The sequence below is a fragment of the Phocoena sinus genome, chromosome 1 (assembly GCF_008692025.1).
Source record: "Phocoena sinus isolate mPhoSin1 chromosome 1, mPhoSin1.pri, whole genome shotgun sequence".
NCBI classification, from domain to species: Eukaryota; Metazoa; Chordata; class Mammalia; order Artiodactyla; family Phocoenidae; genus Phocoena; species Phocoena sinus.
Window position 1 is genome coordinate 157,710,767 of NC_045763.1, and position 24,381 is coordinate 157,735,147.

The 24,381-nt window shown below is 37.8% G+C and overlaps 1 protein-coding gene across 17 annotated transcripts in view; it reads right to left on the reverse strand.

Moving 5' to 3' along the window:
• Window positions 1-24,381, reverse strand: part of CEP170 (centrosomal protein 170) — a 149,007-nt gene that overhangs the window by 92,925 nt on the left and 31,701 nt on the right. For 12 of the 17 annotated variants that reach the window (XM_032628800.1, XM_032628794.1, XM_032628707.1 and 9 more), the window contains exon 2: window positions 17,333-17,478. In XM_032628800.1, coding sequence (XP_032484691.1) covers window positions 17,333-17,437 — 105 coding nt within the window. In that variant the 5' untranslated portion in view covers window positions 17,438-17,478. Of the gene's footprint in view, window positions 1-10,344; window positions 10,463-17,332; window positions 17,479-21,013; window positions 21,032-21,832; window positions 21,998-24,381 lie in introns of those variants that run through there. The other 5 variants (XM_032628690.1, XM_032628681.1, XM_032628699.1 and 2 more) reach the window with 4 other exon arrangements.

A 24,381-nucleotide genomic window follows, 5' to 3' on the forward strand; every position in this document is an offset into this window, starting at 1 on the left:
TAGATAATACAAGAACACCTGCTACTAAACGTAGAACACACTTAAGAAAATGAGAGTCCACTGAGATGCCACTACAGCTTTGGAGACTGAGGAGTGAAGGAGTGGGCACATTATATGGAACCAGAAAAAGCATCTTTTTTCTTTGTTTAATAAAGACCTTTTTGAGAAGACTAGTCTTATGAACTCAAGGCAAGGGATATCATCGGTTTAGAAATCACAGGACAAGTCATTGCATTTGTGTAACTCTTCAAAAAATAACAGCCAATGAAAGCAAATAAAAGTCTGTTCTTATTTATCAAATGTATTCAAGGTATCAATGTGTTTCTGTACCCATCACAGAAACTAAGCAGGAAACCAAGACTATAGAATATAATATGTCAAGTAAGTGGCCAAGAAAAACTGAGGGAATAAAAAAGATTTGTTATTTACATCTAACCACACAAGCATTAAACCATTTTCATTTCCAGATAAATTCACACTTCCTCTAGATTAAACTGAGCCAGGAGAAGGTGCACTGCAACTTAATTTTCACAACCCATTTAAGCTTTTCAATAAAAATTTAATAATCTCTCAGAAACATAGAATTTAAATCCTGACAAAGACAGCTAACTTTATCAAATTTCTAATACTAATGGAAAAACCTTAGCTGGTCCAGGTTTAAATCACAAAGATAGTCAATTTTGACCAGATTTCTTATTTGCTCCACCTTATGCCTTTGGTAAGAATGCAAGACTCTCTAGTCACTATCCCCTCATAGTCATTTCCCCCACAGGAGCCTATGCCTCTTCCCTCATAAGTTTTACTTTCTACGAAGACCCTCTTCCCAAGGCTTTTACACTACACTCTTGAGAATCCTCCTTACTTGAAACGCCTCTTCATTCTCAAGCTCTTAGGGTTATCCCCTACTTCCTTCTTTTAAAATCTGGCTTTCCCCCGAGAACACTATTTCCATGACATTCCTTTAAAGTGGATGATATCCTCCTAAATCCAATATTCTGTTGAGTACAGAGATGCAGTCTGAACTGCAGTCCAGTCTACTATTGTGGCTTCTAGACCATTACTTTCCCCCTCCAATGAAAAAAACTTTTTACTTTTCTGAAGTTCTTGTTATCCACCTACATATAAATATAAGTATAAATAAATATATATACACACTATATATTTACACACACACACACACACACACACACACACACACACACACACACACACACTCACCTCCCAGGTTGCTTCAATCATTTGTGGTCATTCTAACTTTTTGACTTAAGTTTTGGGGTAATGGTAAATTCAAATTCCTACTTCTTCATGGTTGATTTTAAATGTCTCTGTAGATAACCCATGTAAAAATCTAGCCTTTTCTACTCCCACAACCAAAATCCTTACCATACCTTGTCATACCACTCCCATTGCTAAACTTTATCATGCGAAATTGATTCCACCTATGGAATCTAAGCCATAGTATTTCTGAGACTACATTCGCCTATTCTTCCAGTTTTCTCAATTATTTACAATAATTTACTAGTATATTACCTAAGTCCTTTGACAACAGCAAGACATCTAATATTCTGACCCCTTCCTTTTCTCCCGAGCAACCACATCCTATAATTCTGACTTTACTTCCTTCTCTATATAACGTAGATTCCCCCCTGGCTTCAACTATTCCCTTTATGCTCCTAATCCCCAAATCTCTACCTTCTTCATGGACTACTCTGCTCAGCTTCATATATTTATTTCCAGTTTTCTGTTTAATATATCAATCTGGGTATCCCTCAGGAACCTCAAACTCATTATCTTATTCCCCAAAAGTACACCTCCTGAACCGCTACTTCATCTGTTTCCATGCCAGAAAGGCTAGGTCTTACATTCTTTTTCTCTCCCTCATACATTATATATAAAACTAGAAAGCACAGCCTTCTATTTTCAATCTCTCTCCTGCTCTGTCTTCTTTTCTTCATTTTAAATGATACTCTCTTCCTTAGAACTTAACCGTCTCTTCCTAGATTATTATAATCATCTAACTGCTTATACCAATTCCAATCTCTAATCCTAAGCAGTAATATAGAATAGTAGTTTAAAGCACAGGTGTTGGAGTCAAAAAGAACTGGTCCAGCCACTTGCCAGTTTTGGGATCTTGGTAAAATTACTAATCTTTGTATAATCATTCTACAAAAAGGTAAACTTAGCTCACAGATTTTTTTTGTGAGGATTAAATGCATGGGAAGCATCTGAAAAGGCAATATCGCTCTGCCTAAAAACTCCTCTTACTGGCTAAGGTAAGATACACCAAGTCTTTAATATAGAACACAAGGCCTGCCACGATCTGGCCTCTTCTAATGCCCAAGTCTTAATTTCTCAAAACGTTTGCCTTCACATCTTATATACAAACTTCAAGGAACTATTTTAATTTACCTAAATAGACACTGAATGCCATGCTATCTCCAATACCACGTACTCAACCACACTCTAACCTTCCAGAAACCATTTATTCATCTTTCAAGATAATTCAGCTAAAGCCATCTCCTCCAGAAGTCTTTCCAGATTTCACATTCCCACATTTCCTTGCAGGCGGAACTGACCAACCTCTTTTTTCTGTACCCCATACCAACTCCCATCACTGTCTTGTACATACTGTTTATACCCACTTATTTACATACACATATCCTTCTACTAGACTCTAAGCCTTAAAGGACAGAAAGACCCTATCTATATACACATTGGATATGAAATGGCTATTACTTCTCTTTCCTACTAAAAATATGAAAGAAAAAGACACAAATACATGGATACATATGTTAAGAAAAAAACTAAAAAGAGAAAGATTGCCACTGTATGTCTCATCATTTAAAAATTTTAAAAGAGGGGCTTCCCTGGTGGCGCAATGGTTAAGAATCTGCCTGTCAATGCAGGGGACATGGGTTCGAGCCCTGGCCCGGGAAGATCCCACATGCCGCACAGCAACTAAGCCTGTGTGCCACAACTACTGAGTCTGAGCTCTAGAGCCCATGAGCCACAACTACTGAGCCCACGAGCCGCAACTACTGAAGCCCGTGCACCTACAGCCAGTGCTGTGCAACAAGAGAAGCCATTGCAATGAGGAGCCCACACACTGCAACAAAGAGTAGTCCCTGCTCGCCGCAACTAGAGAACACCCGCATGCAGCAACGAAGATCCAACACAGCCAAAAATAAAAAAATAATTAAAAAAAAATGTTCTTTAAAGATAGTGTAGCTGAAATATTCTTTGAAAGTCCAGTTGCGTTTTTACAATCATAGTAATAAACAGTGATTTATCCTTTGCTATGTGCTCCAAAGGATAGAAGAAAATTACTAACCTATGATCTTCAAAACACATTCTGTTAATATATCATACAAAAATTAAAATATTAAAACAGTGAGTCAAATATAATTTTATTATATTTTCTATTATGCATTAGGAAAACTAATTAGTATGATGATGATTCTCCAAACAGAGCAAAATTCATGCATTTGGTACAATTAAGATAAAATTAGAATTTAGATATGAACTTTTTTCAAAATGCAACTCAACTTGTATATAGAAGAATCCAATATATTGTAATAAAACACAGTGACTAAGTCTTTCTGAATCTTAATTTTATCATCTGTAAAATGGAGGTAATTATATCTTTAAGAAATTCTTGAGGAACAATTGAACTAACATAAATGAACACTGAGAACAACAGAAAGTATAATTCAATGGCATGGCACTTTTAATAGTAGTAATATTGTGTATCATTCAAAACAAAGACGGGGGGCTTCCCTGGTGGCGCAGTGGTTGAGAGTCCGCCTGCCGATGCAGGAGACGCAGGTTTGTGCCCCGGTCCGGGAGGATCCCACTTGCCGTGGAGTGGCTGGGCCCGTGAGCCATGGCCACTGAGCCTGTGCATCCGGAGCCTGTGCTCCGCGACGGGAGAGGCCGTGGCAGTGAGAGGCCCGCGTATCGCAAATAAAAAAACAAACACGGTATAATCTTTACCCAATAATTACACTTTATACCATTCATTCACAGCTCTCTAAGATTTATTTTACAAATGTCTTATGGAACATAGCATGGTATAATCATCTTTCTATAGCACAACAAACAAGCACAGCAAGTTCATTAATTTGCTAAAGTCTTCCAAGGTAAGTGGCAGAAACAAAACTCGAATTCCAGAATCCCTTGTTTAATCACCAACTCTTTAATATCCAAGCACATTTTCTTCTCAATGACCACATTCTTTAGACTAGCATTTTTGGAATGAGATGAAATAACAACAAAATATTCAAAACTTTTTTTTTGGTCATAATTAACAAAAAAATGTAATTGTAATCAAACAGAGCATATGACCTCATGGATTATTTGTTTCCATTTTGCACTGGGTTTTAAGCTACATTATCATCAAAGTATTGCTTACAATGCCGGTAAATCTATTTGTAGTTGAAATCTTTACAGGTAAGAAACTACTGAAAATTATTCAGAGGCAGAGATTCTAAAACCTAACTACTAACCAGTTGTTTCCTGTATGTTACAAATAAAGGGTTATAAACCATAAATACTAAATTAGGTGAGCAAAATTTAAAAGATCTTCTTTTATTGACGCTTTAAAAAAGCAAATAGTAATTATTTGTATTTCTAACAATTTTACTTCTCACAACAACTGATCTAACCAATGTAGAACCATTTCATCTACATAACGCCTTAAAATGAAAACATAACTTCATCAACTCTAGAGCTCTGAACAAATATATTTCACTAATATTTATATACTTCTAAGTCTCCACTTCTCCATACGTGAGCTTAGTTCACTTTTCAGAAATAATATAAAAAGAATAGTAAGTTTTAAATAATCCATTTATTTTACTAATATTCTATGAAAGACTAAACCATTTATTTATTTTATTTTACTTTTTACGGCTTGGCCTTTTTTTTTTTAACATCTCTATTGGAGTAAAATTGCTTTACAATGGTGTGTTAGTTTCTGCTTTATAACAAAGTGAATCAGTTATACATATACATATATCCCCATACCTCTTCCCTCTAACGTCTCCCACCCTCCCTATCCCACCCCTCTAGGTGGTCACAAAGCACCGAGCTGATCTCCCTGTGTTATGTGGCTGCTTCCCACTAGCTATATATTTGACATTTGGTAGTGTATTTATGTCCATGCAACTCTCTCACTTTGTCCCAGCTTACCCTTCCCCCTCCCCGTATCTTCAGGTCCATTCTCTAGTAGGTCTGCATCTTTATGCCCATCTTACCCCTAGGTTCTACATGACCATTTTTGTTTTAGATTCCATATATATCTGTTAGCATATGGTATTTGTTTTTCTCTTTCTGACTTACTTCACTCTGTGTGACAGACTCTCTGGCCATCCACCTCACTACAAGTAACTCAATTTCGTTTCTTTTTGTGGCTGAGTAATATTCCATTGTATACATGTGCCAAATCTTCTATATCCATTCATCTGTTGATGGACACTTAGGTTGCTTGCATGTCCTGGCTATTGTAAATAGAGCTGCAATGAACATTATGGTACATGACTCTTTTTGAATTATGGTTTTCTCAGGATATATGCCCAGTAGTGGGATTGCTGAGTCATATGGTAGTTCTATTTGTAGGTTTTAAGGAACCTCCATACTGTTCTCCATAGTGGCTGTATCAATTTACATTCCCACCAACAGTGCGAGATGGTTCCCTTTTCTCCACACCCACTCCAGCATTTATTGTTTGTAGATTTTTTGAAGATGTCCATTCTGACTGGTGTGAGATGATATCCCATTGTATTTTTGATTTGAATTTCTCTAATGATTAATGATGCTGAGAATTCTTTCATGTGCTTGTTGGCAATCTGTATATTTTCTTTGGAGAAATGTCTATGTAGGTCTTCTGCCCATTTTTGGACTGGGTTGATTTTTTTTTTTTTGATATTGAGCTGCATGAGCTGCTTGTAAATTTTGGAGATTAATCCTTTGTCAGTTGCTTCATTTGCAAATATTTTCTCCCATTCTGAGGGCTGTCTTTTCATCTTGTTTATGGTTTCCTTTGCTGTGCAAAAGCTTTTAAGTTTCATTAGGTCCCATTTGTTTATTTTTGTTTTTATTTCCATTTCTGTAGGAGGTGGGTCAAAAAGGATCTTGCTGTGATTTATGTCGAAGAGTGTTCTGCCTATGTTTTCCTCTAAGAGTTTGACATTTAGGTCTTTAATCTATTTTGAGGTTATTTTTGTGTATGGTGTTACACAGTGTTCTAATTTCTCCTTTATCAAAGATAAGGTGACCATATGTGCGTGGGTTTATCTCTGGGCTTTCTATCCTGTTCCATTGATCTATTATTTCTGTTTTTGTGCAATACCATACTGTCTTGATTACTGTAGCTTTGCAGTATAGTCTGAAGTCAGGGAGCCTGATTCCTCCAACTCTGTTTTTCTTTCTCAAGATTGCTTTGGCTATTCGGGGTCTTTTGTGATTCCACACAAATTGTGAAATTTTTTGTGCTGATTCTGTGAAAAATGCCATTGGTAGTTTGATAGGGATTGCATTGAATCTGTAGATTGCTTTGGGTAGTAGTCATTTTCACAATGTTGATTCTTCCAATCCAAGAACATGGTATATCACTCCATCTATTTGTATCATCTTTAATTTCATTCATCAGTGTCTTATAATTTTCTGCATACAGGTCTTTTGTCTCCTTAGGCAGGTTTTGTCTACTTAGGCAGGTTTATACCTAGATTTTTTATTCTTTTTGTTGCAATCGTAAATGGGAGTGTTTTCTTGATTTCACTTTCAGATTTTTCATCATTAGTGTATAGGAATGCAAGAGATTTCTGTGCATTAATTTTGTATCCTGCAACTTTACCAAATTCATTGATTGGGTCTAGTAGTTTCCTAGTAGCATCTTTAGGATTCTCTATATATAGTATCATGTCATGTGCAAACAGTGATAGCTTTACTTATTCTTTTACAATTTAGATTCCATTTATTTCTTTTTCTTCTCTGATTGCTGTGGCTAAAACTTCCAAAACTATGTTGGGTAATAGTGGTGAGAGTGGGCAACCTTGTCTTGTTCCTGATCTTAATGGAAATGGTTTCAGTTTTTCACCACTGAGAACGATGTTGGCTGTGGGTTTGTCATATATAGCCTTTATTATGTTGAGGTAAGTTCCCTCTATGCCTACTTTGTGGAGGGTTTTTATCATAAATAGGTGTTGAATTCTGCCAAAAGCTTTCTCTGCATCTATTGAGATGATCATATGGTTTTTCTCCTTCAACTGGTTATTATGATGTAACACATTGATTGATTTGTGTATATTGAAGAATCCTGGCATTCCTGGGATAAACCCCACTTAATTATCGTGTATGATCCTTTAAATGTGCTGTTGGATTCTGTTTGCTAGTATTTTGTTAAGGATTTCTGCATCTATGTTCATCAGTGATATTGGCTTGTAGTTTTCTTTCTATGTGACATCTTTGGTTTTGGTATCAGGGTGATGGTGGCCTTGTAGAATTAGTCTGAGAGTGTTCCTCTCTCTGCTATATTTTGGAAGAGTTTGAGAAGGATAGGTGTTAGCTCTTCTCTAAATGTTTGATAGAATTCGCCTCTGAAGCCATCTGGTCCTGGGCTTTTGTTTCTTGTAAGATTTTTAATCACAGTTTCAATTTCAGTGCTTGTGATTGATCTGTTCATATTTTCTATTTCTTCTTGGCTCAGTCTTTGAAGGTTGTGCATTTGTACGACTTTGTCCATTTCTTCCAGGTTGTCCATTTTATTGGCATATAGTTACTTGTAGTACTCTCTCACAATTCTTTGTATTTCTGCAGTGTCAGTTTTTATTTCTCCTTTTTCATTTCTAATTCTATTGATTTGAGTCTTCTCCCTCTTTTTCTTGATGAGTCTGCCTAATGGTTTATCAATTTTGTTTATCTTCTCAAAGAACCAGCTTTTAGTTTTATTGATCTTTGCTATCATTTCCTTCATTTCTCTTTCATTTATTTCTGATCTGATCTTTATGATTTCTTTCTTTCTGCTCACTTTGTTGTTCTTTCTCTAATTGCTTTAGGTGTAAGGTCAGGTTGTTTATTTGAGATGTTTCTTGTTTCTTAAGGTAGGATCATATTGCTATAAACTTCCCTCTTAGAACTGCTTTTGCTGCATCCCATAGGTTTTGGGTCGTCGTGTTTTCACTGTCATTTGTTTCTAGGTATTTTTTGATTTCTTCTTTGATTTCTTCAGTGATCTCTTGGTTATTAAGTAGCTTATTGTTTAGCCTCCATGTGTTTTTATTTCTTACACATTTTTTCCTGTAATTGATATCTAGTCTCATGGCATTGTGGTCAAAAAGATACTTGATATGATTTCAACTCTCTTAAGTTTACCAAGCCTTGACTTGTGACCCAAGATATGATCTATCCCGGAAAATGTTCCATGAGCACTTGAGAAGAAAGTGTATTCTGTTGTTTTTGGATGGAATGTCTTATAAATATCAATTAAGTCCATCTTCTTTAATGTATCATTTGAAGCTTTTGTTTCCTTATTTATTTTCATTTTGGATGATCTGTCCATTGGTGAAAGTGGGGTGTTACAGTTCCCTACTATGATTGTGTTACTGTCAGTTTCCCCTTTTATGGCTGTTAGTATTTGCCTTATGTATTGAGGTGCTCCTATGCTGGGTGCATAAATATTTACAATTGTTATATCTTCTTCTAGAATTGATCCCTTGATCTTTAGGTAGTGTCCTTCTTTGTCTCTTGTAATAGTCTTTGTTTTAAAGTCTATTTTGTCTGATATGAGAATTGCTACTCCAGCTTTCTTTTGATATCCATTTGCATGGAATATCTTTTTCCATTCCCTCACTTTCAGTCTGTATGTGTCCTTAGGTCTAAAGTGCGTCTCTTGCAGACAGCATATATACGAGACTTGTTTTTGTATCCATTCAGCCAGTCTATGTCTTTTGGTTGGAGCATTTAATCCATTTACATTTAAGGTAATTATCGATATGTATGTTCCTATTACCATTTTCTTAATTCTTTTGAGTTCGTTATTGTAGGTCTTTTCCTTCTCTTGTGTTTCCTGTGTAGAGAAGTTCCTTTAGCATTTGTTGTAAAGTTGGTTTGGTATTGCTGAATTCTCTTAGCTTCTGCTTGTCTGTACAGGTTTTAATTTCTCCATCAAATCTGAATGAGATCCTTGCTGGGTAGAGTAATCTTGGTTATAGGTTTTTCCCCTTCATCACTTTAAATATCCTGCCACTCTCTTCCGGCTTGCATAGTTTCTGCTAAAATATCAGCTGTTAACCTTATGGTGATTCTGTTGTATGTTATTTTTCCCTTGCTGCTTTTAACACTTTTTCTTCATATTTAATTTTTGATGGTTTTATTAATATGTGTCTTGGCGTGTTTCTCCTTGGATTTATCCTGTATGGGACTCTCTGTGCTTTCTGGATTTGATTAACTCTTTCCTTTCCCATATTTGGGAAGGTTTCAACTAAAATCTCTTCAAATATTTTCTCAGTCCCTTTCTATTTCTCTTCTTCTTCTGGGACCCCTATAATTCGAATGTTGGTGTGTTTAATGTTGTCCCAGAGGTCTTTGAGACTGTCCTCAATTCCTTTCATTTCTTTTTCTTTAATCTGCTCTGCAGTCGTTATTTCCAGTATTTTATCTTCCAGGTCACTTATCCATTCTTTTGCCTCATTTATTCTGCTATTGATCCCTTTTAGAGAATTTTAATTTCATTTATTGTGTGGTTCATGACTGTTTGTTTGCTCTTTAGTTCTTCTAGGTCCATGTTAAACGTTTCTTGCAGTTTGTCCATTCTACTTCCAAGACTTCGGATCATCCTTACTATCATTATTCTGAATTCTTTTTCAGGTAGACTGCCTATTTCCTCTTCATTTGTTAGGTCTGGTGCATTTTTATCTTGCTCCTTCATTTGCTGTGTGCTTCTCTGTCTTCTCATTTTGCTTACCTTACTGCATTTGGGGTCTCCTTTTCATAGGCTGCAAGTTCGTAGTTCCCGTTGTTTTGGGTGTCTGCCCCCAGTGGCTAAGGTTGGTTCAGTGGGTTGTGTAGGCTTCCTGGTGGAGGGGACTAGAGCCTGTGTTCTGGTGGATGAGGCTGGATCTTGTTTTCTGGTGGGTAGGTCCACGTCTGGTGGTGTGTTTTGGGGTGTCTGTCTGTGGCCTTATTATGATTTTACGCAGCCTTTCCACTAATGGGTGGGGTTGTGTTCCTGTCTTGCTAGTTGTTTGGTATAGGGTGTCCAGCACTGGAGCTTGCTGGTCGTTGAGTGGAGCTGGGTTTTGGCGTTGAGATGGAGATCTCTGGGAGATTTTCGTTGTTTGATATTACCTGGAGCTGGGTGTTCTGTTGTGGACCAATGTCCTGAACTTGGGTCTCCCACCTCAGAGGCACAGCCCTGACACCTGGCTGGAGCACCAAGAGCCTGTCATCCACATGGCTCAGAATAAAATGGAGAAGAGATAGAAAGAAAGAAGAAGATAAAATTAAATTAAATTAAATTAAAGTTATTAAAATAAAAATTATTAAAAAAAAATTTTAACGTAATAAAGAAGAAAGAAGAGAGCAACCACACCAAAAAACAAACCCACCGATGACAAGAAGCACTAAAATCTATAGTAAAAAAAGACAGACAGAACCCTAGGACAAATGGTAAAAGCAAAGCTATACAGACAAAATCACACATAGATGCATAGACATGCACACTTAGAAAAAGAGAAAAAGGGAAAAAAAAAAATATATCATTGCTCCCAAAGTCCATCTCCTCAATTTGGGATGATTCGTTGTCTATTCAAGTATTCCACAGGTGCAGGGTACATCAAGTTGACTGTGGTGAGTTAATCCGCTGCTCCTGATGCTGCTGGGAGAGATTTCCCTTTCTCTTCTTTGTTCGCACAGCTCCTGGGTTTCAGCTTTGGATTTGGCCCTGCCTCTGTGTGTAGGTCACCTGAGGGCGTCTGTTCTTCACTCAGTAAGGATGGGGTTAGCTGATTTGGGGGCCCTGGCTCACTCAGGCCAGGGGGAGGGAGGGGTACAGAATGCTGGGAGAGCCTGTGGCAGCAGAGGCTGGCGTGACATTACACCAGCCTGAGGTGCGCTGTGTGTTCTCCTGGGGAAGTTGTCCCTGGATCACGGGACCCTGGCAGTGGCAGGCTGCACAGGCTCCCAGGACGTGCAGTGTGGATAGTGACCTGTGCTTGCACACAGGCTTCTTGGTGGATGCAGCAGCAGCCTTAGCATCTCACGCCCGTCTCTGGGGTCCGTGCTGATAGCTGCAGCTCACGCCCATCTCTGGAGCTCCTTTAAGCGGCACTCTGAATCCCCTCTTCTTGTGCACCAGGAAACAAAGAGGCATGAAAAAGTCTCTTGCCTCTTCAGCAGCTCCAGACTTTTCCCCAGACTCCCTCCAGGCTAGCTGTGGCGCACTAGCCCCCTTCAGGCTGTGTTCACACAGCCAACCCCAGTCCTCTCCCTGGGATCTGACGGAAGCCCGAGCCTCAGCTCTCAGCCCCCACCCATCCCGGCAGGTGAGCAGACAAGCCTCTTGGGCTGGTGAGTGCTGATCGGCACCGATCCTCTCTGTGGGAATCTCTCCACTTTGCCCTCTGCACTCCTGTTGCTGCACTCTCCTCCGTGGCTCCGAAGCTCCGCAGTCTTCGCCCACGATGGGGCTTCCTAGTGTGTGGAAACCTTTCCTCTTTCACAGCTCCCTCCCACTGGTGCAGGTTCCATCCCTATTCTTTTGCCTCTGTTTTTTCTTTTTTCTTTTGCCCTACCCAGGTACGTGGGGAAGTTTCTTGCCTTTTGGGAGGTCTGAGGTCTTCTGCCAGCGTTCAGTTGGTGTTGTGTAGGAGCTGTTCCACATGTAGATAGATGTATTTCTGATGTATTTGTGGGGAGGAAGGTGATCTCCATGTCTTACTCTTTCTCCACCTTGAAGCTCCTCGACTAAACCATTTAAAAACTAAATATAGGGTTTCCCTGGTGGCGCAGTGGTTGAGAGTCCGCCTGCCGATGCAGGGGACACGGGTTCGTGCCCTGGTCCGGGAAGATTCCACATGCCGCGGAGCGGCTAGGTCCGTGAGCCATGGCCACTGAGCCTGCACGTCCAGAGCCTGTGCTCCACAACAGGAGAGGCCACAACAGTGAGAGGCCCGCGTACCGTGAAAAAAAAAAACAAAACTAAATACAATTTGCAAATATTTGTTCTTACTTCCATACAAAAGATGTGTCTTTCTGTACTAAGAAGAGTTCCATTAATTTGTAGCACTGATTCTGACTACCAGGTAACCATGATGGCGATCAAATCATGGAACTTTTTCAGAGAATACACTGTGTCCAGGGTAGTGCTAAAAGGAGTATGCTCCTATCAGATTAAGGGCAGAAGTATCTCTAGAGGTGGAGTCTGAGTAACAGGTCAAAACTGGTTTTCTTCTTGCCTGATCATGGAGTTTCACCAACTTTATATTATATTTTTTAAATAAAGCATAAATTTAAAAATAGTCATAAGTAGAATAGATGCCCACATCAGACACATTGATGAATTTTAAATAAAAATGTTATTTTAATGTTTGACTTCTTATAGTGGTAATAGTGGTTTTTGTGCTTTAAAAATTATTGATTTTTTATTGATTTTCTTTTAATTTGTTATAAAGGCATTATTTTGATTATAATACCTGAATTGATTCAATGATATTTTAAAATTCTATTGCCATTGATTTCCCTCTAAATTTTTCACTGTGGTAAAATATATATAACATAATATTTGTCATTTTAACCATTTTCGTTGTACGATTCAGTGGCATTAATTAAATTTACAATGTTGTGCAATCATCACCATTGCACAATATCCGATTCCAAAATTTAACACCCCAAACCACACCCCTTTCCAAAATTCTTTCATCACTCCAAACAGAAACTGTAACTGTATAGCAATAACTCTTCAACCCTCCTTCCTCCAGCCACTGGTAACCACTAATCTACTTTGTATCTCTACGAATTTGCTTGTTTTAGATATTTCATGTAAGTGGAATCATACATTTGTCATTTGTTTCTGGCTTATTTCATTTAGCATAATGTTTTCAAGGTTCATTTCTGTTGCAGCATGTATTCAAACTTTGTTTCTTTTTGTAACTGAGTAATAATCCATTATATGTATTGACATATACTGTATTTTGTTTACCCCTTCATCTGCTGCTGGACACTTGGGTTGTTGTCACCTTTTGGCTACTGTGAATAACACTACAATGAACACTGACTTAAATACAAGTATCTGTTTGAGTCCTAGCTTTCAATTATTCTGGGTATAGCCTACTAGTGGAATTGCTGGGTCATATGATAATTCTGTTTAGCTTTTTGAGGGACCACTAAATTGTTTTCCACGGCGGCTACCCCATTTTTCACATTCCCACCAGCAAGGTACAAGAATTTCAATTTCTCCATACCCTTACCAACACTTATCTTCTTTTTTTTTTTCTTTAACATTATTGCCATCTCAGTAGATGTGAAGCAGTATTTCATTGCAGTTCTGATCTGCATTTAATGACAAATGATGTTGAGTGACTTTCATGAGCTTATTAGCCATTTTTATATCTCTTTGGAGAAATGTCTACTCAAGTCTTTTGACCATTTTTTAAGGGGGCTGTTTGTATATTTGTTGTTGAGTTGTAGGAGTTCTTTATACACTCTGGATATTATAAGATACATATGGTTTTGCAAATATCTTCTCCAATTCTGAGAGTTGCCTTTTTCCTCTCTTGATAGTATCCTTAGATGCACACGTTTTTAATTTTGATGAAGTCCAATTTACCTACTTTTTCTTTTGTTGCTTGTGCTATTGGTATCATATCTAAGAATCCACTGCCAAATCCAAGGTCATGACGATTTATCCCTATGATTTCTTCTAAGAGTTTTATGGCTTTAGCTCTTATATTCAGGTCACTGATCCATTTTGAGTTAATTTTTATATATATTGTAAGGTAGGGGTCCAAATTCATTCTTTTACATGTAGAAATCTGGTTGTCCTAGCTTTATCTGTTGGAAAGACCACTCTTTCCTCTACTGAATGGACTTGGCACCCTTCTCAAAAACCTACTGTAGCAGTTTCCTTGGGCTGCCATAAAAAAGTACCATAAATTGAGTGGCTTAAAACAGTCCAAGTTTATTCTCTCAAAGTTCTGGATTCACGAAGTCCAAAATCAAGGACTTGGCAGGGCCATGTTTCCTCCAAAACTTCCAGGGAAGAATCCTTCTCCTTGCCTCTTCCAGTTTCTGGTAGCCCCAGGTTTCGTTAGCTTCTGGTAGCATAACTCTTAATCTCTGCTTCTATCTTTACATGGCTGTCTTCTCTCTGTGTCTGTCTTCTCCTCAACATATGACACCAAGTTATATTGGCTTAAGGTCCACCCTAATGACTTCATTTAACTTGATCACATCCTCAAAGACCCTATTTCCTAATAAGATCACATTCACAAGTATGGGATATTAGGACTTTGATACGTCTTTGGGGGTGGGGGACACAATTCAAACCATAACAGCCATAGATATATGGGTTTTCTTCTGAACTCTTCATTCTGTTCCATTTGTCTGTATGTCTACCCTTATTCCAGTATTGCTAGCTTTGTAATAAATTTTGAAGCTGAGAAGTGAGTTGTGTAACCTTATTCTTCTTTTTCAAGATTGTTTTGCCATTTTTAAATTTTGCCAAACTTTGCCAAACTCTTCAGAAACAGAAAATCTTTAATCAATCTTCATTATGGGTCACATTTTCCTGCTTCTTTACAGGCCTGATAATTTTTTATTGGCTAACAAACACTGGGAATTTTACCTTTGTATTTCTGTATTCCTATAAATATTCTTGAACTTTGGTCTGGGACACAGCTAAGTTACTTAAAAACAGTGTGACCCTTTTGAGTATTGTTTTTAAGATTGAGATAAGAGTAGAACTCAGACTAGGGTTAATTATTTCCCCACTACTAAGGGGTAGAGACCAATTCCCTGTGAATTGTGAGGTTTTCCAGTCTGGCTGTTGGAACAGGCACCATTCCTGACCCTGTTAGTGCCAGATACTGTTAACTCTAATTTGAGTGGGATTTTTTCCCCTGCCCTTGGGTAGTTTCTTCACATATGTGTGCTGATCAGTACTCAACTGCATACTCAAGGGTAATCCTCCACAGAGTTCTTTCTCTATGTAGCTCTTTCCTCTCCGATGGTGTGTCCTGTGAATTGGAACCCATCTTGGTCTCCTTGGACTCTCAGCTTCCTCCCTCCACCTCACAAATTGTCAGAAAACTTATATTTGTTACACATAATCCAGGACACAGACACCTTACCAGTCATGTCTCTTAATCTTACCTCCATGTAAGAAAAGATTTATTCTGCAAGTTCCTAAACAGCCATTCCCACATTTCCTAAGATACTGCTCTGCTAGTTGACAGAAATGCCACATAGAAAGTACCTCTTCCACTCTCTAATGAATGAGTTCCCCCCAGTTTGAACTTAAGATGTTTCAGTTACAAGGGGCCTATATCCAAACAGAATCATTACTGCCTTCTTCTCAGTTGCTAGTCTCACTACTCAATCTCACTGAGGAGCCCAGAAAAATCTCTGTACTATTCTATTTCTCTCATTGAATTTCTTTAAATAAGGTTTCATTATACATGTAACTCATATACTCATATAGCTATATAGTGGCTTTACTTTTACTGTCTCAAAACTATAAAATAAGTTCTTTAACTTTAAAGTAAAAACATACGTAAACATATGCAAATCCGACTTTCCTGGGGACAATGTAGGGTTTCTCAGTCTCAGCACTATTGATATTTTTGGCCAAATAATTCTTTGTTGGGTGTGTTTGGTGGGGGTGGTACAGGGGGTATGAAGAAATATGTTATATACTGTAGGATGTTTGCAACCCCCCCGGTCTCTTGACCTTTGCCTACTGAATGTCAGTGGCAACCACCTCCAACCCTCTACCATGCACAACAATCAAAATGGGGACTTCCCTGATTGTCCAGTGGGTAAGACTCTGTGCTCCCAATTCAGGGGGCCCAGGTTCAATCCCTGGTCAGGGAACTAGATCCCAGTGCAACTAAAGATCCTGCAACTAAGAAGTCTGCATACTGCAACTAAAGATCCTGCATGAGGCAACGAAGATCCCATGTGCCGCAACTAAGACCTGGGGCAACCTAAATAAATAAATGACTAAATAAATAAATATATTTTAAAAAATCAACTGTCTCTTAAAAAAAAAATCAAAATGTCTCCAAATACTGCCAAATATCTTTTGGGGGAATTGGGGGAAGGCAGGATCACCCCAGTTGAGAAAATCTGGGCTAACAGAAAAAATCTCTCTATTCTAAGTACTTGTTTACAGTTTTTTACCAACAAAAGGGGGGAGGGCAAGGGGATAAGATTCTAATCTAGATTACCAGGACCTATTAAAGTAACTAAATCTCAAAAACCTGGGGATCCATTTTTCTAATTACTTTGCTCAAAAACATCTTAAAAGGGCTTCCCTGGTGGCGCAGGGGTTAAGAATCCGCCTGCCAACGCAGGGGACAGGGGTTCGAGTCCTGGTCCGGGAAGATCCCAAATGCCGCGGAGCAACTAAGCCCGTGTGCCACAACTACCGAGCCTGCGCTCTAGAGCCTGTGAGCCACAACTACTGAAGCCCCTGCACCTAGAGCCCGTGCTCTGCAACAAGAGAAGCTACCGCAATGAGAAGCCCGAGCACTGCAACGAAGAGCAGCCCCTGCTCACCGCAACTAGAGAAAGCCCGCGTGCAGCAACAAAGACCCAACACAGCCAAAAATAAATAAAATAAAAAATAAATTAATTAAAAAAGATCTTCAAAGTATGTTTTAAAAGTAACTCCTTTATACATAATTCAGTAAATGCCAACAATCTGTATGCTCAAACTACTGGAAGATATAATGAAAACCTCGAAAAGAAAAAGAGAGATTAACTCCAGTATCAATTAAGTACCCATAATTAAAATTCAGTTTTACTTCATTCTATGCTAATTTTATGAATTACTTACAAGTCTTATTTTAAAAGTGTATAATGTGAAACTTCTTACTTCTTAAAAACAAACTTCTCTACTCAAAGCTCTCAATTTTCAAAATATAATCTCCAAGACTTGGAACTTATTTTTAAATGATACAAGGGGAGAAAATTTATTAAACTAGTAACTAGAGCTTAAAGAGGGAGAGCTGGAAAGTTCAAATGTTAAGTAGAGTTGCTCTCCAAAGGAGCAGAAAAATATTTCATGTCAGTTCCAGGTTTTGAGTTGACACATACAGAAGGCAGACGCAATTACCTGCAACATGAGCTCACAGTCATCTCTTCCAACAAAAATCATTTCTCGTGGCAGCCTGTGGCGAGTGCCTCCACTGCTCACCAAAAACCAGGATGTTAAGCTCATTTTCTGCTTAGCTTCTAAGTCTTTGGCAAAGCTACGTCATCCTGCAGAGAGAGATTCAGAAAAACATACATTTAGATATTTTCAACTTTGGCATCTATTCACCAAACCCTATAACTAGGCCTTGGAATAGAACTGCATTCAACATTTATCCCTGACTACATAAATAAGACAGGCCACAGGTCCCAGGAAACAACGTATCTACCAAATTCTCAGCAGTAAATTAAGTCCATGGACTCCATTAAGAGTTCACTTTGCAAAGATTACAGTCCTAGATCTTACTACATCTCAAGTACAGTCATAAACTATAACCTTTATCCTATGACTTTGCAATTCCTCCAATTAAAGGTGGGAGTAAATCTTCCCACTCCATAAATCTGGGCTCTGCCTCATGACTTGTTTTGGCCAATGGAATGGTGTTAATAGCTGTGATGCAAGTGGAAGCTAAAATGTGCTTGGGCAATTGGGTTTGACCTCTTGTACCTCTGCCATTACCATAGAAAGAACACGCCCTAGCTAGCCCATTACTTCAAGAAGAATGAGACACATGTAGAACAGATGTGTATCTAACACAGAACTTGAAGCAGGCCCTCAGTATATCATTCAACCCTTAGCTGAAAAATAGAATTAGTGTTGTTTTAAGCCATTGAGAGACGTGCAGTGATTTGCTTCATCACTGACTATAATGCACAAAAGGTGAGTATAATTTACTGAAATATAGTATCTTTTTTAAAGTACAGGTAGGGCTTCCCTGGTGGTGCAGTGGTTGAGAATCCGCCTGCCGGTGCGGGGTACGCGGGTTTGTGCCCCGGTCCAGGGGTATCCCACGTGCCGTGAAGCGGCTGGGCCCGTGAGCCATGGCCGCTGAGCCTGCGCGTTCGGAGCCTGTGCTCCGTGGCGGGAGAGGCCACAGCAGTGAGAGGCCCGCGTTCCAAAAAAAAAGAGTTCACTTAAAAAGGAATACATTAGGCAATTAAGTAGGTAGTCAACTAATAACATTTGTCATATCTCTATAGCTTATAAAGGTCTACAATTTGACATAGCTTATAAAGGTCTACAATTCTCAAGTAAATGATCACATTAGTATCATGTTAACCTCAGTAAACACTAGCAATGTTATACAAATAAGTGTCTCAATTATAAATGTTTTGAGAAAGACACTCAATTCAAATGAATATATTTGATATCTGATTAAGAGCTAACAATGGAGACCAAAGAAATTGCTTCTTTGTCTACCAAGTGTAGACCACTTAATGCACTTTCAAAAACATGCAATTTCAATTTCTCTGTCCTAACATGTACGGTACTTTTTCATTTTTTTTAAGTGAATGGTGTGTTTTTAAAAAATTTATTTATTTTATTTTTGGCTGCACTGGGTCTCCACTGCTGCACTCGGGCTTTTCTCTAGTTGAGGGGAGCGGGGGCTACCCCTTGCTGCGGTGCACGGGCTTTTCACTGAGGTGGCTTCTCTTGCTGCGGAGCACGGGTCCTAGGTGTGCGGGCTCTAGAGCGCAGGCCCAGCAGTTGTGGCGCACGGACCCAGCCGCTCTGCCGCATGTGGGATCCTCCCAGACCAGGGCTCGAACACATGTCCGCTGCATTGGCAGGCGGATTCCTAACCACTGCGCCACCAGGGAAGCCCTATACTGTACTTTCTAAATATGTTTCTTCTAGAGCAGCAGCTCCTAAACTTTTTGTCCTTAAGACTCTTTTACACTTTTTTTTTTTAAAAAGGACCCTAAAGAACATTTTGTTTACATGGGTTAGATATATTAATATTCATATTAGAAATAAAAACTGAGAAAGTGGTATGTATTAATTCATTTAAAATGATCAATAAATCAATTTTACAGAAAAAATGGCTAACATTTTAATGAAGATTTACTATATTTCCAAAACAAATAATTAGTGAGAAGAATAGCACTATTTTACATTTTTAAAAATCTCTTTAAGCTCTGGCCTAACAGAAGATTTTCATATCTGCTCTGAATTCAATCTGTTGCCATATACTGTTTAACTTAAAATATTTAAAAGCCTAGCTTCATACTTATCCCCAGATAAGTAGTGGGAAATGGGAAATTTATTTTAATAGTCTTTCCAAATAACTGAAGATAGTTTTCTTTGATACTACATCAAAACTTCACAGGTGGTAATTTCCTGAAAGTTATTTATAATATGGAATCTGAAACTTTCCATACATTTTAACATGAAAATCCATCTTCTGCTCTGAAGAGATTTTGTAACACTGTGCATTGGTCATTTGAAAAAGACTGGTTCCCTGAGTTACACAGATCTTCCAAGTGATGACACATTTCATTATACTATTTTAAAATATCACATTCATTTATATCATCACCCACCTCATCTGAAAATTCTTTAATTACTGGGCAGCTGTTAAGCAACAGAATCAAGCTCCTAAAATTCTAATTTTCTCTTAGAAAAATCTGCCTAAATTTTATTGGTAAAAAAATACTGTCAATTCTTTTCCTTGAAGTGACAGGTTTATACTGTCTGCTAAATACTCAGGTCTACAAAACCATAATTTGTCTGTCAGTCATCGTTTCAAGTAAAAATCATGTTCTATGAAACAACTGGCTAGTTCAGCTCACAACTCAATGACACAAGTGCTTTTTCTTGTGACAACTGTGGCACTTTGGTATACAGCGTTAAGTGCTTTATATGTATTTCCATTTAGTCTTACAAAACATTAAAAAGATGTAATTCAAAGGTCAAGACTTAATAAACAATCATTTTTAACACTTCATCAAGGACATTCTTAAGTGAAACTGGCTTTTTTTCTTACCTGCAAGTGCATGCCAGTGAAGAATATTATTACTATTAGCATAGTATGGTGCCAATGCCTTGACTAAGGAAGCAGCAGCTTTAGCCACCACTGTTTTTCCATATTATCAGTTCAAAGGTCTATACAACAAAAAAGCCAATAATGTTTTGATAGTATTATGAAAATAGTTTTGACCTTGTGACCCTTGAGACTGTTTCAAGGATTCCCAGAGGCCTGTTGACTGGGCTCTAAAAATTACTACTATCTTAGAGGATGTGACTATGTCATTAAGAGCATAAACTTAAGAGTCAGACAGATTGGTGGAGAAGTCTGATTCCTGGTTCCACCACTTATTTCCACACGACCTTGGGCAAGTTACTTATTACCCCGTGTCTCTTAGTTTCCTCTTGTGTAAAATGGGAATAAGGATAGTATCTACTCAACAGTTTTTTTCTTATTGATCAAAAGAATACTACTTGTAAATATTTTTCCCATGAAATTCCCATATACATTCTTATATGATTTAATTAGAAGCTATACTACAAAACAGTGAAACAAAACATTCTACAATAAGAAACACATCTATATATTAAAAGAGAAACCTTTAAAATGTAGAATTTCATGTTAAGGTAAAAATCCCATATATTATGAACTTATCTACACATACATGAAACAACTGGTTTCATCAAAATAAGCAAATAATTTTCTGTAAAGTCAGAACAATTAAGTCTTACTCCCTTCTCAATTTATTGAATTGATATGGTTAATTTGTGTGGATTCTTAAATCTTCCATTCACCTAATTTCTTGATGCAAATGTTGTTGTTAGTCTTCCATCCATCTGTCTACTTTCTGTCAAAATGCTTTTTAGCATTTTATATGTATGTCCTGGCCAAATAGAGAATCAAAAAAATTTTACCAGAAGAAAAAACCTTCAATCTAAATATGGTATATAATTTGCATACTGCCTTTCCAAGGAAAGACAATTTTAAAACATGACATTAATAAGTAAGTCAACAGTTATAAACTCATTTAAGGGAACTGAAGAAAAAAAACTTTTCAGCATTTGTATGGGCAATGTCCATAAGACATGTTAAAGGAAATCAAATTAACCTAAATACAATAAACGAAACACCAGAGCCAACCATGGGCAACAAGAACAGTTTCCAGACATTTTTTAAATCACAACGTAGTATGTAAGCATGATTCATATGCTACAAAAATATTTTAATTATTTAGACAATAGCAAGCATAATTATATACCAATATGTAATATATAACTCTACAATATAAACATACAGTAATTATATAACTAAATAAAATTAAATTAAAATAATGGCTTTTTATATATTTTATTTTGACTTTCAATGACACTTAAAAGGTAACAAATATACACATTTTCTAAGAAACAAAAATGAAACGCATAATCCTCAAGATGAAGGGTATTTATTCACTGGGGTGGGGCAGTGACCATGAGTCATCTTCTAGTTTTTCTACAATGGGAGGGAATGAGATATGATATAAACCCACTGTCTCTCAGTTCTCACATGGGACTCTTCCCTTATCTAAGACAGCTTTCTCACTGGTCCCTTAGTTGCAATGCTCTTTTCCTACTCACTGAGTTAATACTGACATTTGCATATGGTGAAAACTGAGCTTCCTCAGTGGCCAAGGCAGAAGTTTCAGCTCAGCTTCCTCTAAATGGCAGGAAAAGGGGCCTTTGGGTTTGCCGATTGGATGGAATATGCCCAAGGTCTTGACTTGGGCACTTCAGATATCCTATCTGTAAAAATGAAAAGAAAAACAAAATAACGCAAAAAAACAAGAAGAGAGCACATCAAGATAAAATGAGATATAGATATGTTATCTTGTAGTATCCAGCATATTGGGAGGCACTCAATTTATGCTCATTGCCTTTTCTCCCTCTCCTCCTAATCTTTTCTGCCAAATAATACAATAATGTTATAATTTGAGACTCAAAATACGTCAACCAAACAATAAACATACATTGAATATCTTCTATGTCAATGTTCTAAAATTATTCACTTAAAGAAATAGTTTAGGGTAAAAATTATGGCAATATAATATGCCTTATACCTTACTCATAAAATTAAAAATACTATAACCTTTATTTCATACATATTTCAATTCTGAAGAGTACATTTAATGGATCACTGATTAAAATTCCTGTAAAACTTTCTCAAAGCACAAATAGTTTTCAGGTCATACTGGGGATCTAAAGACTGAAGAGTATGGAAGACCCTGACCTTTGCAAAGATTACAGTCCCAGATCTTACTACATCTCAAGTACAGTCATAAACTATAACCTTTGCCCTATGACTTTGCAATTCCTCCAATTAAAGGTGGGAGTAAATCTTCCCACTCCATAAATCTGGGCTCTGCCTCATGACTTGTTTTGGCCAATGGAATGGTGTTAATAGCTGTGATGCAAGTGGAAGCTAAAATGTGCTTGGGCAATTGGGTTTGACCTCTTGTACCTCTGCCATTACCATAGAAAGAACACACCCTAGCTAGCCCATTACTTCAAGAAGAATGAGACACATGTAGAACAGATGTGTATCTAACACAGAACTTGAAGCAGGCCCTCAGTATATCATTCAACCCTTAGCTGAAAAATAGAATTAGTGTTGTTTTAAGCCATTGAGAGACGTGCAGTGATTTGCTTCATCACTGACTATAATGCACAAAAGGTGAGTATAATTTACTGAAATATAGTATCTTTTTTAAAGTATAGATAGGGCTTCCCTGGTGGCGCAGTGGTTGAGAATCCACCTGCTGATGCAGGGGACGCGGGTTTGTGCCCCGGTCCGGGGGTATCCCACATGCCGTGAAGCGGCTGGGCCTGTGAGCCACGGCCGCTGAGCCTGCGCATCCGGAGCCTGTGCTCCGTGGCGGGAGAGGCCACAGCAGTGAGAGGCACGTGTACCAAAAAAAAAAAAGAAAAAAAAAAGTACACTGATAGTCCAATACACTCACTTGAGTATTTTCAGAAATACACAATTGAAATTTTGTTGAAATTGTTCCCTTTTTTCCAGTTTCTTCATCTCAGAATGGTAACATTTATTTGCATAATTAAACCTAAGGCTGTTATGTGTTACAGAACTACAAATTGTAGATAAAGGAAGCTTATATTAACAGAAAGTCCAACAAGGAAAGAATCCAGCTATAGAAGAAGATGCAAGCTCACTTTTTCTTTGGGAAAAAGGTCAACATCTATAGTTTACTTTTTCACCATCTGGAACAGTTCAGTTTACCCACAGGAGAATCCTCCAATCTCCTCCCAAAGTGGGCAAAAGCACACTGATGATGCTGTGGGAGCCAAGTCAAGAAGAAATAACTGGGGGGAACCTCACCATTCCATGTGAAGAGTTTCTATGTATTTATCTCCTTGGTTAAGCATAGCACCTTATCCTACCCTTGAATGACCTTGAGGGTCACATGTTTAGAGTCTCTCTGATTTAGTATCTTCAGATAATAAACCTCTAATCTTCTGTGGGAATAGGGGTTTGGGCAATGGAGCCTACTAGTTCTTTATATGAACTTCAACTGATTTTCTTGGTTTCAGTCCACCCTGTCTTCCAAGATAACTGGTATCTCACATTCCCAAGCCTTTCCAAGATTCTATGAGAATTCCTTTTTTCTTTATTTCTTCCTCCCACAGCTCCCCCTCTGCCAAAACTTTCTCAACTTCTCTTCCCAAGTAGCTTCCTCTCATTCTCTTTGTATTAGTGAGACTGGGAAGGAACAGAGAAAACTCCAGGGGCCCTATTCAGTATACTTCTAGAAAACTGCTTCTTTTATCATATGATTTTGAAATAAAATAACATTAAAATAAACTAGTTATTCAAAATATAATAAAATATCTCAATGATCATATATTATCCCAATTTTCTTTAGTGTCATAATCGTTTCCTTTTCTTTTTTCCAGATTGACTCAAGAACATTAGCTACTCTTAAAAGAATTGAATTCCCAATGATAATGTCTGCTCTCCGTATCTGTAGTTTGGTTACTTCATTCTAATTGCATTGATTTCAAACTTCAGGTTATATACTATTAAAATTACAAACACCAGCTATGATTCAACAGAAGCTAAATAAAAGGGGCAAAAGTCTCCACAGTCATGTTAATCTAACTCCGGATATGCC